The sequence below is a fragment of the Arachis hypogaea genome, chromosome 14 (assembly GCF_003086295.3).
Source record: "Arachis hypogaea cultivar Tifrunner chromosome 14, arahy.Tifrunner.gnm2.J5K5, whole genome shotgun sequence".
Lineage (NCBI taxonomy): Eukaryota > Viridiplantae > Streptophyta > Magnoliopsida > Fabales > Fabaceae > Arachis > Arachis hypogaea.
Window position 1 is genome coordinate 92326246 of NC_092049.1, and position 13042 is coordinate 92339287.

At 40.0% G+C, this 13042-nt stretch overlaps 1 protein-coding gene across 1 annotated transcript; it reads left to right on the plus strand.

Annotated features, from left to right (window-relative positions):
• The first annotated feature begins 4529 nt into the window (after nucleotides 1-4529).
• Nucleotides 4530-5198, plus strand: LOC112742754 (uncharacterized). The gene has a single exon (XM_025791983.1). It carries the CDS (start codon nucleotides 4530-4532, stop codon nucleotides 5196-5198), a length of 669 nt encoding a protein of 222 aa, XP_025647768.1.
• Nucleotides 5199-13042: the final 7844 nt, after the last annotated feature.

The following is a 13042-nucleotide window of genomic DNA, read 5'->3' on the forward strand; positions in this document are numbered from 1 at the left end:
TGATCATGACTCTAAGACTGAAAGAAAAATAAAATAAAAAATGGAAATGAAAATAAAATAAAAAGTTGAGTAAAGTTGGGTGGCCTCCCAACAAGTGCTCTTTTAGTCACTAGCTTGACCTTTAGCTCCTTAAGGAGGTGAGTAAGGGCTCAGATTTTCGCCCCTGACAGTGAATTTTCTTCCTGTCCTCTAATGAATGAGCTCTACATGATCTAGAGATAGGACACGGATCACTGTATATGGTAGGACTGGGTTCTTAGTGAAGACAACTCTCATACTAGGTGAGAAGCCTTCAGTTGGAACTTTCTTGTTCCTCTAGCCTTTAGGTACTTTCTTTTTAGTACCTTTGTGCTTAGAGCTTGTTGAGAGCTGCCCAACACCAAACTTAGAATTGATATTTGGGGGCTTTGCAGAGCTCTCCACAGAAAGAGAAGGTTGGCACACTAGGTGTTGCACAGTTGTCTCTTTCTTGGGAGGGTGAAGCTCTAGCAAGTCATTCTCTTGGCGATCCTACTCAAAGCGCCACAGACAAGGTCGAATCTTTTGGGTCAGAGAACGCTGCTTCTTTGGATTCTAGCCTATACCACAGGACCCTAATTTCCATGGAAATCGACTGAACTGGTGTCTCGAGAAGTCCCCAACGACGTCGTGGATTAACCGTCTGAGAGATGTATAAACTTAGCTGTTGGCTCGTGCTTTTTTTCCAGGTACTCACACGAACCCAAGTAGACACGCGTGTTTGTCAGGAACGTTAGTCTTAATGTGATGAACATAGCTAATTGGTTAGATCATCCTATTCACCATGATGAAGATCGGATATACATCTTAGAGATAGATCAAACACGGATCGAAGAAGAAACAATAATACTTTTATTAATTCATAGGAGTTAGTAGGGCTCCTCCCCTCAACCTAGGAGGTTTAGAAAGTCATACTGAAGTAAAATACAATGTAAAACTCGAAAATAGTGTAAAAGATCTGATGTCCAGTTCGAATTACATAAACATAATCCATTAAATCCTAAATAGATGACTAGTAATGGCAAAACAGTCTAATTAGTGCTAAAATCCACTTATGGGGCAAACTTAGTGAGTGTTTGGGCTGAGCTTTGATGAAATCCACGTGCTTAGGCTTCCTTGGGCGTTGAACTTCAGTCCTGACACCTTTTCGGGCATTGGACTCCAGCTTGGAATCCCTTTTTGGCGCTGGACGCCAGAACTGGTCAGATGGCTGGTGTTGGATGCCAGTTTTGGGCCTTCTAATCCGAAGCAAAATATAGACTACTATATATTTCTGGAAAGCTCTGGAAGTCATCTTTCCATACCCATTAAGAACGCTCCATTTAGACTTCTGTAGCTCCAGAGAAGCTCTTCCAAATGCAGGCAGGTCAGATTTGGACAGCATCTGTAGTGCTTTCTCTGTCTCTGAATCAGACTTCTACTCCATCTCCTCAATTTCAGCCAGAAAATACCTGAAATTGTCCAAAAATATAAAAACTCATAGTAGAATCCAAAAATGTAAATTTAACACTAGAACCTATAAAAACGTAATAAAAACTAAATAAAAACTACTAAAAACTATATGAAAATGATGTCAAAAAGCGTATAAAATATTCGCTCATCAGTAACTATTCCCCTTTTTGATGCTATTCATCAAGTTCCTAAGTATGCTAAGTTTCTAAAGGATTTTTGCATGAATAAGGAAAAGATCCATGATTTAGAAACTATTCCTTTGGGTAGCTCGATTTCTGCTTTGATGGGTGCTATACTAGAGAAATGTGGTGATCCTGGTCCTTGTATGGTTACTTGCACTATAGGTGGCGTATAGTTTGTTGATTGCATGTATGACTTAGGTGCCTGTGTTAGCATTATGACATTATCTATATATGATGCTTTGAAGCTTCCACCGTTGAAAAGGTCGACAGCCCGTTTTGTGTTGGCAGATAAAAGCATAATCTCAGTGGTTGGTATTGCGGAAGACGTCTTGGTGAGCATTAAGGGGCTGATTTTTCCTATTGATTTCTACATTCCAGAGATGCTCCCTAATGACTCAAGAAGACCATCATCTATCTTTCTTGGAAGGCCGTTCTTGAAGATCTCTCGGTTTAAATTGGATGCCTTCTCGAGTACCTACTCCTTTGAGATAGATGGAAGAGCAGTGAGTTTCAACTTTGATAAAGCTATGAAGCACCCACCAGAAGACCACTCCATCTTCCAATGTGATATTATTGATGAAACTGTGGCTGAAGTTCACCAAGGGACAGTTGATGAGAAGAACATGGTTCAAGGTGCAAGTGTGGGGGAGCCCCCTGAGTATACTGAAGACACGTTGCCACCTCTCGTAGTTTCGGATAATCAAGTGCGAAGCCATGAGCTGAACATGGAGTTAAAGCCCCTTTCACCTCACCTCAAGTATGCTTATCTTGAAGACAATCAAAAGCTCCCAGTGATCATTGCAAAGAAGCTTACTTCCCAACAAGAGGAGCAACTGCTTAATGTACTGAGAAGAAACAAGAAAGCTATTGGGTGGAGTTTGGCGGACATAGTAGGTATAAGCCATCAAGTCTGTGAGCACCGCATTTTTCTAGATGAGGGAGCCATGCCTATCCTTCAACCTCAAAAGCGGTTAAAGCCCACAATTCTGGAAGTTTTGAAAAAGGAAGTGACCCAACCGCTTGAAGCCGACATTATCTATCCAATCTCGGATAGTGAATGTGTTAGTCCAATACAAGTGGTTTCGAAGAAGTCTGGCGTCACAATAGAGGAAAATGAGAATGGGGAACTCATGGCTACAAGGGTGCAAAATTCCTGGAGAGTGTGCATTGACTACAGGAGCTTGAACTTGGCCACTCGCAAGGATCACTATCCACTACCTTTCATCGATCAAATGCTTGATCGCCTGTCAGGTAAATCACACTATTACTTTCTAGATGGTTATACTGGTTATTTTTAGATCCATATTGCTCCAGAAGATCAGGAGAAAATAACTTTTACATGCCCCTTTGGAACGTATGCATATAAGAGAATGCCTTTTGGTTTATGTAATGCACCGGCTACGTTTCAAAGGTGCATGATGAGTATCTTCTCAGATCTTCTTGAGCATTGTATGGAAGTATTTATGAATGACTTTAGTGTCTATGGTGATTCCTTTGACCTTTGTTTGGATAATCTTGTCAGAGTATTAGAAAGATGTGCTAGTTCAAACCTTGTACTTAATTTTGAAAAATGTCATTTTATGGTAAAATAAGGTATTGTTCTAGGCCATGTCTTTTCTAATACTGGTATATCTGTTGATCCTGCAAAGGTTGATGTTATTTCTGGTATATCAAGGACTTCAGTAAGGTTGCGCTACCGCTTTCCCATCTGCTGCAGAAAGACGTAGAGTTTGACTTGAGTGAAAACTAAATGGAAGCATTTGACAAGCTGAAGATTGCTTTGACCCAAGCTCCTATTGTGAGAGGGCCTGACTGGAGTAGGCCGTTTGAGATCATGTGCGACGCATCTAACTATGCGATAGGAGCGGCGCTGGCTCAGCATGAAGGTAAGGATCCTTACATTATTGCTTATACTTCTAAAACTTTAGATAGTGCCGAGTCTAATTATACTACCACTGAAAAGGAACTATTAGCCATTGTTTTGCTTTGGATAAATTCCGGGCTTATCTACTTGGAACCAAAGTGGTAGTATATTCAGACCATGCGACTTTGAAATATTTGTTAGCTAAGAAAGAGTCTAAACCAAGGTTAATCTGTTGGATATTGTTATTGCAAGAGTTTGATTTAGAGATCAAAGATAGGAGTGGTTCCCAAAATTTGGTGGCAGGCCACTTGAGTCGCCTAGAACATATTAAAAGTGACTCCACTCCTATCAATGATGCATTTCTACTTGATAGCTTGCAAGCAATATCTGAGGTGGTTCCTTGGTATGCACCCATAGCTAATTCTTTGGTTAGTCGCACCTTTCCTCTAATTTTTTCTAGGCATCAAAAGGACAATCTCAAGAGCGAGTCCAACTATTACATATGGGATGACCCATATTTGTAGAGATGTGGTGCTGACCAAATAATCAGAAGGTGTGTTCCACAGTCTGAAATCCAGTCAATTTTAGAGGCATGCCACTCTTCAGAGAGTGGTGGACACTTTGACCCTCAAAGAACAGCAAGAAAAATTTTAGACTGCGGATTTTGGTGACCCACACTTTTTAAGGATGCTAATATTTTCTGTGACTCTTGCCACCAATGCCAGAGGTTTGGAAACATATCCAAGAGGGATGAGATGCCCCAACAACTCATGTTGTTTTGTGAAATTTTTTATGTTTGGGGTATTGACTTCATGGGTCCATTTCCAAACTCAAATGGTTTCTTATACATTCTGTTAGCTGTTGATTATGTTTCTAAATGGGTGGAAGCAATTCCTAACCATACTGATGATGCTAACATGGTTGTTTCTTTTGTTAGGAATAATATTATTTATCGCTTTTGATTACCACGAGCAATCGTGAGTGATCAAGGCTCTCATTTTTGTAACAGAAGAATGACAGGTTTGATGAAGAAACATGGCATCATTCACAAGGTGGCGACGGCTTACCATCTTCAAACCAATGGGCAAGCCGAGGTGTCTAATAGAGAGATCAAGCACATACTCGAGAAGATTGTTAAACCTCATCGAAGGGACTGGAGCTCTAAGCTTGGAGATGCACTATGGGCTTATCGGACAGCTTACAAGACACCCATCGGAATGAGTCCGTTCCGTATAGTCTACCTAAAGGCTTGTCACCTTCCGGTTGAGGTAGAACACAAAGCTTACTGGGCTGTGAAGGAATGCAACTCAGGATTGGGAGAATCCGGAATTGAAAGGAAATTACAACTGGAAGCGTATGAGAACTCAAGGCTCTACAAAGAAAAGGTGAAGGCGGTACATGACAAGAACATCAAGAGAAGAAAGTTTAGAGCTGGGGATCAAGTCCTTCTCTACAACACAAGATTGAGGTTTATGCCAGGCAAACTGAGGTCAAGGTGGGATAGACCCTACATGGTGGAGAAGGTGAAACCGTATGGAGTTGTCCACCTAAGTCACCCCTTAAGCCCTACCTTCTACAAAGTCAATTGCCACTGTTTAAAGCTCTATCATGGTGCAAAAGTGAAGAACAACAAGGAGCTGGAGATCTTCCTCTTGAAGGATCCAGCAAAGGAAGAGGACTGAGCCTATGGACCATCCAACTGAAGGGCGTTAAAGAAAAGTGCTAGGTGGGAGGCAACCCACCATGGTATGATCTTCTTTTTTTTATATTTCTATTTTATTTATTTGCTTATATTCATTTCATTAATTTTCTTTGTTAATTTTCACATAAGCATGTTTCCCTTTTGTTCTGAGTTAAAAAAAATGAAGCATCCCACACGTAAGCGTCACCGACGCGCACGCATCATATGGATGCTGGCGCTCTCTGGTACATTTTTCCTGAGAGTTGTGCTGGAACTATGCGGGTGATGTGCTTGGCGCACAACCTACCCCACGCGTACGCGTCACTAGCAATTTCGTCATCTCACGTGTGGGCGTGACTGACGCACATGCGTCGTATGACCTTTCGGCGCACTCTGGTACAAATAACCCGAGAGTTGTACCGGTACTATGCTGGAATCGTGCGTCTGGCACGATGAATAGTCACGTGTATGCATGACCGACGCTTACGCGTCACTGCGATTTAGGCTTACCCACGCGTACGCGTGGGCGATGCGCACGCGTCATAAGCGCCGAATCACTCAATTCAGCGCGCCCAGACCCCCTTCCTCTTTAATCCCTCTTTTCTCTTTCTAATCCTAATTCTTCTCTTCTTCTTTCTTTCTTTCTACTTCTTCCTTCTTTCTCTTCCCCCCTCCACCACCACCGTCGGACCACCAACTCCGGCAGCCACAATTTCCTTTCCTTTCTTTTTCTCTTATCTCATTCTTTCTCCCATTCATCTCCCCTTTTTCATCTTCTTTTCAAGGTTTCTTTTCTTACTTTCTTCTTCTCTTTAATTTTTCTTTTGTTTCTTACATTCGCATATTTCAATTATTTTAATTGCGTATTAGTTTTGTTATTTGTAATTTCTTTTTCATTCTTTTCTCTTGCATTTTTATTTTGGTATTAGAATTTTATTTGGGTGATTATTTTGCTATTTCTTAGCTTGTTTGTGTTATGAGGTGTACTTTGACAATTGGCATCTTATTTTGGGTCCCCTATACACTTGGATTGATTACCTTACTTCCTATTTTTAATTTGCACTCCAAGTGTTTGTGAAAAAGCTCTCATAGTATCTTGATTTATTTTCTATCTTATTCTTGCACCTTAATGCTTCTTTTTCACAACCCTTGCAATCTATGTGTATTGAGCTTAGTACTCATTAATTTTTATCATAAAAGTGCTCATTATTTTGTTCCATGTGAATATTATTGTTGCTATGGATGCTTGAGCAATTCTTCTCATGCTTATTACTTGCATGCTTTTATCCCTCTTGTATCTAGTGTTAGTGACATGCCTTCATGATTTTAATTGGTGTCTTACTTGCATGTTGTAGCTACCATGTATTTAAGACACTTTCTTTCTCTCTGGCATTCATCATCACTTGCACTTTCTTACTTTCGGTGTTTAGCTCTCTAAATTTAATATTCCTTCTTTCTCTTCCTTTTTCAGGATGGCCATCAAGAGAGAAAAAAGAGAAGGCTTCTAACAAGATACCGGCAAAGAAGGGAACCAAAAAAGCACTGGCTAAGGCGCAACCATCCTCGAGGGTCAAGCCACCTACTAAGCGGGTGAAGAGAATCATCTGAGTTGATGAAGCAGAGAAGGAATTTCCCGCACGAGACTCTGCACAATTCAGTAACCGCTATTGTGAGTGGATGTTCCCCGTCTTAGCAGAGAGAAACTACCACAATGAGTACCTCCTCATTCTTCCAACGCACTTCGTTGACTTTGTGGTGCCCAGTATTGAAATGAGACAGTGGAGATTCTTAAAGAGGTAGCCGCGAGAAGCTAATCTCTCTTGGGAAGTTGAATTCTATGCCAACTATCACTCGCCTACCCTTCAGTCAGTCTTTGTGCGCCAAAAGTAAGTCCCTGTCTCAGACGGTGCCATTCAGAAAGTACTTGATATTTTACTTAGTCCGAAGGGGATGGACGCCTAATAAGAGGCACAGCTTGAGCGCCAGACAATCCAGTTTAACTGGAACAGCGTTGGTGCACACGAACCCCACACCTTCGTACAACAGTACCAGCAAGTACACTGTGTCGTCCAAGTAATACCTGAGCGAGTCAGGGTCAATCCCATGAGGATTGTGGTTTGAATCAAGATATGGTTATCTTGCAGGTCTTAGTCAGGCAGATCAGAAGGTTGTTGATTGTGAAAGGAATACCAAATTGGAATAAAGGATAGGAATAGAGTTGAGAGTTGGAGTTGCTTTTCCTTTCTGAATTAACTCTGGTACTACTGTCTTCTTTGCTTGTGAATGATCTTCTTCTATAGCAGGCTGTATGTGATCAAAGCCATTTTCTGTGGTCATTGATCTCCTCTGCTCCAAATTAAATGCCATTGCACGTGGTCATTCAATCTGGAAGAGGGTGAAGCTTTAGCAGTTCATTCTCTTGGCGATCCTACTCAAAACGCCACAGACAAGGTCGAATCTTCCAGATCAGAGAATGCTGCTTCTATGGATTCTAGCCTATACCACAGAGACCCTAATCTCCCCAAAAATTAGCTGAATTGGTATCTCGAGAAGTCCCTAACGAAGTCGTAGATTAGCCGTCTGAGAGATGTAAAAACATAGGTGTTGGCTCGTGCTTTCCGGCCACATATTCACACGAACCCAAGTAGATGCGGGTATTTTTCAGGCACGTTCATCTTAATGTGATGAACAGAGCTAATTTGTCAGATCATCCTATTAACCACGATGGAGATCGGATATACATCTTAGAGATAGATCAAACACGTATCGAAGAAGAAACAGTAATACTTTTATTAATTCATAGGACTCAGCAGTGCTCCTCCCCTCACCCTAGAAGGTTTGGAAACTCATACTGAAATACAATGCAAACTTGTATGGTGTCTCTGTTTTTTTGAAAATCATGTAAAATACACTTTAAATACTAAACAGATGACTAGTAAAGGTAAAATAGTCTTTTTAGTGCTAAAATCTACTTTTGGGTCCCACTTGGTGAGTGTTTGGGCTAAGCTTTGATGAGATCCACGTGCTATGGGGTCTCTTGGGCGTGGAACGCCAGCTAGGGAGTCCTCTTTGGGCGTTTGTACATTGGTCTCTGCTCTTTCTATAGCCGTTAAGAGCGCTCCATTTGGATTTTTGTAGCTCCAGAAAAACTCTTCCGAATGCAGGTAAGTCAGATCCGGACAACATCTGCAGTGCTTTCTCTGTCTCTAAATAAGACTTCTGCTCCAGCTCCTCAATTTCAGCCAGAAAATACCTGAAATTGTACAAAAACACAAAAACTCATAGTAGAATCTAAAAATATGAATTTAACACTAAAACCTATAAAAACTTAATAAAAACTAAACAAAAACTATTAAAAACTATATAAAAATAATGTCAAAAAGCGTATAAAATATCCGTTAAAGCATCCATATAGTTATCGCCCAACCTGACAGCGATTGGATCTATGGGCAATACCAGACTCGACCCAAGAGCATCTTCGTCCAAGCACTCACTTTGGAGGCTCGAGTGCGGGCACAGATCATGTCCCATTACATATTTCTGAGCACTCATGAGTCCACTTTCACTGCTGACATGGCCATTCTCGTCTGGTGCATTCTCACAGAGAAGCCTCTCAACTTGCCACAACTCATCCAACAGGCTATGGGCTGGGGGCAAATTGCGAGCAACTTACCTTTTCCCGCATTGGTTACAGACTTGGTATCTGCATCGAGAGTTTCCTATCGGGCTGGGGATACGAGGACCATGATTCCTAGGGATGACGAATTTGTCCTAAATGGGAAATATATATCAGACCTCAAGTGCCATCTGTGAGCCGGAATGAAGACCTGAAGAACTGAAGATTGATGGTTTAGAAGTTATAATAAATTCTCGTTGCAAGTATAGTTTCTAGACCAAGCAATCAACCTTTCTTACAAACGTTTGGTTGTCACAAGTAACAAACCCCTTAAAAATTGATAACCAAAGTATTTAAACCTCGGGTCGTCTTCTCAAGGAACTGCAGGGAGGTGTTCTTATTAATGGTTATGAGTCTTGTAAATTGGGGGTTTTGAAAGTAAGGAACAAGTAATTTAAATGACAAGTAAAATAAATAAATAACTATAAAATAAACTCTTCGCAAGGTATGAAAATTCGGAAGTCCTATCCTAGTTACTCTTATGAGAATTGAGTTTAATCCCACTTAGTTAACCTTTACGACAGCAAGGGAAAGTCAAGTGAACTAATTAGTTAGATCCCCAAGTCCTAGCCAACTCCTAAGGAAAGACTAGAGTTAGTGGAATTTAATTCAATTAGAGAAATTAATTAACAATCATGATAAGTTTGATAACTCAAGAGCCTCCAGTTAATCAATTAAAGCCAAGAATATAAAAAAAGTCAAATAAGAATCATAAATCTGAAATACCTCAATTTATATCAAATAAAGAGAAAATCAATCTAAACTTAAAGAGTTCATAGGCCAATTTGGCAACATAAGTAATTAAAGAAAAGCATTAAAGTATCTGAAAGCAAAAGAGAAATATAAAGTAAAAGGAATATTGAACCTGATGAAGAATTGAAATCCTAAATCCTTTAAGAGGAATCCTAATCCTAAAACCTAAGAGAGAGGAGAGAACCTCTCTCTCTAAGAACTACATCTAAATTATGAAAAGTGAATAATGATCGACCCCTTTGAATGGATGCATTCCCCCACTTTATAACCTCTAATATGTGTTTTCTGGACTTGGATCTGGGCCAAAAGGGTTTCAGAAATCGCTGGGGGCATTTTCTGCAGTTTTCTGCACGTGGCGTCTGTCACGCGTCCGCGTGGGTCACGCTTCACGCGGTCGCGTCATCTGGGAGTTTTCCTTATCACGCGTTGGCTTCGCTCACGCGTACGCATCATTTGCATTCTGCTCAAGGCACGCGTCCGCGTCGCTGCCTTTTCGCGCTGGGCACTCGGCCGCTTCGTCCATGCGTTCGCGTTGCTGCCCTTTTCTTCAAAACTCCATTTTTGTGCTTTCCTTCCATTTTTGTGTGTCTTCTTTCCATCCTTTAAGTCATTCCTGCCCTATAAAGCCTGAAAGCACTCAACAGACAAATCACGGCATCGAATGGTAATAAAGGATGATTAATTTTAATATCTCTAAAGCATAAGAAACATGTTTTTCACATATATCACTCAATAAGGAAGGGAAAGTAAAACCATGCAAATTACATGAATAAGTGGGTGAAGGATTGAATAAATCACTTAAATTGAGCACAAAATACATCATAAAATATGGGTTTATCAAGATCCGTCCTTCGACGCCCCTTCATCTTCTGCTCCACCATCATCCACACCACATGCACCACCACCATACACCAATAAGTTGCTACTTGAGATCCTTGAGAAGTTAGACCGGCAAGGCCGACGGATTGAGCAAATTGAGCGCCGCAACAAGCACCAATACAACTACTTGAATGAGCTCGTTAGTTGTACTCACCCACCTCCAGAAGAGCCCGATACCCCGGAATCCACTTCAAATAGCAGCATGGAGAGCCATGAAGAACCGGACAGTGGGAGTGATGATTCCAACCCCAGTTTTCTCATCACTGATGGCACGGAAGATCGTGCCAAGCATTAAGTGTGGGAAGGTCGGTAACTGACTTCCGAAGGTAACAATTCTCTCTCTCAACACCAATATTTTAATTTTCTTTTGTTAGATAGGATAACTTGCATAAGTAGTTAGTTGCTTGCATTTAGGTACTACTTGGTTGAAGTAATAAATTCTTTTTCAAGACACTACTTTAAAGCATTTCACTAATTTGAATTAAAACTTTTTGAACTTGCTTGAAGAATTTTATTTTGGAACATGGTTTTAGAGCTCGAACACACAAAACCAGTGAGATTTTGAACCTATTTGATTGGTTGCTTCTTATCAACCAATGTTTTATTTTAGTGTGTATTGTTCTCTCTAAAATTGCGATCTTTGTCTTGCTTGATTGTATATTTCCAGTGTTTGATGTATGCATGCACTTACGTGATTGAGGCCTTGTTTCACTATAGCTCACATACCCATATGGTCTTACCCTTTCATTTTCCTTTGCAACCCAATATTGAGCCTATTTTACCCCATTTATTCTTTATATTAGCACATCACTAACTCTAAGAGAAAAACAATAAATGTACCTAATTTGAATCCTTGGTTAGTTTAGACTAGTGAGATGCACATGAATTAAGTGTGGGAAAATTGGGTTTGGGGAATACTTGGTAAGGAAATTGGGTATTGTATATTCTTATATTTAAATGTGAAAACAATTTGGGCACTTGTTCATGCACCCAGCACATTAATTATTTGCATTAACTCACTGAAAAAAAACGAAAAAAAAGAAAAATAAAAGAAAAAAATACTATAAATAATAAGAAAAGAAAAAGAGAAGGCAATAAAAAGGAGATAAAATGTCCCAAGGCTAATAAGTGAATTAATGCATATGATTTGTACCCAAAAGATATCAAGGTGCATGGATTTGTGGAAAAATAGTTAATGGGTAGCTAGGCCTTGCATTGTGATGACATGGAATGTCTTAAGTTAGGTGAAAAGTTTAGGTTAATCAAGGATTTGGATTTTAGTCCACTTAACCAAATACATTCCTACCTTGACCCTAACCTCATTACAACCCTTGAAAAGACCTCTTGATATGTGTATTTGTGCATTAAATTTTTGTTGATTGTTAGAAAAAGAGCAAGCCTTGGAAAGCAAGATTAGTAGAGAACCAACAGAATTGACCCTCAGACACTAGAGTGATTAGAGTGTATACACTTCCAGTGAGGGTTCGATGCTCGACTCTTTATTCCCGGCTTTCATGAGCTTTCTTCTTGCAGGTCTACTTGTACTTTATTTTGAGATTTGAATTAGTGGAATCCAGTTTATGTTTGTTCTTTGAGAATTTGTTTACTTTTAACCAAGTAGGTAGAAACATTTAGCATGTAGTTGCATTCTTATTGATAAATTGCATTGCATAAGTCTCACCTTTTTCCCTTCACTTTTTTAGTTTCCTTGAGCTTAGCATGAGAACATGCTAATGTTTAAGTGTGGGGAGATTTGATAAACCACTATTTTATGATATATTTTGGACTGAATAGAGTTGGTTTTATCAACTATTCTCACACTTATTCAAGTAAATTGCATGTTTTTAAGTTTCCTTCCTAATTTTGTCCTATGATTGAAAATATGCTTCCTAGGCCTTAAAATTGTTAATTTTTAATTCTCCTTTATTACCATTCGATACCGTGATGTGTTTGTTAAGTGTTTTCAGGTTTACAGGGCATGAATGGATTAAAGGATAAAGATGAAGCATGTTAAAGTAGAAGGAACACAAGAAACTAAAGAGTTGAGAAGCGAGAAGCGACACGCACGCATGGCTGACGTGTGCGTGACCTGGAGCGCGTGGCTGACGCATACACGTGACCAGCGTAGAAGTTCATCGACGTGTACGCGTGGCCGACGCGTACGCGTGACAGAGCGTCACGTGCTGCACTTAACAGAACTCACTGGGGGCGATTTCTGGGCTAATTTGGACCCAATTTCAAGCCCAAAAACGCAGACTAGAGGGAGGGATGGAGCTGAGACTGGACACACTTCACTTTTCACTTTAATTTTAGATTAGTTTTGAATTCTAGAGAGAGAAACACCTACTTTTCTCTAGGGTTTTTGATGTTATTAGTTTTGTTTAGATTTGGATCTTGAGAGAGTTGCTGATATCTTCAATCGGAGTCATTTTTCTTATAACCTTCTTCTTTAATTTTATTCCCTTAATACTCTTTTTCATTTGGTCATTGAATTTATGTTTGGATATTGTTACTCCTGAATTTCATTAATGCATTGA

Bases quoted from the DNA above. Each gene is read 5' to 3' on its own strand.
- LOC112742754 (XM_025791983.1), top strand. From the start codon at position 4,530: ATGACAGGTTTGATGAAGAAACATGGCATCATTCACAAGGTGGCGACG.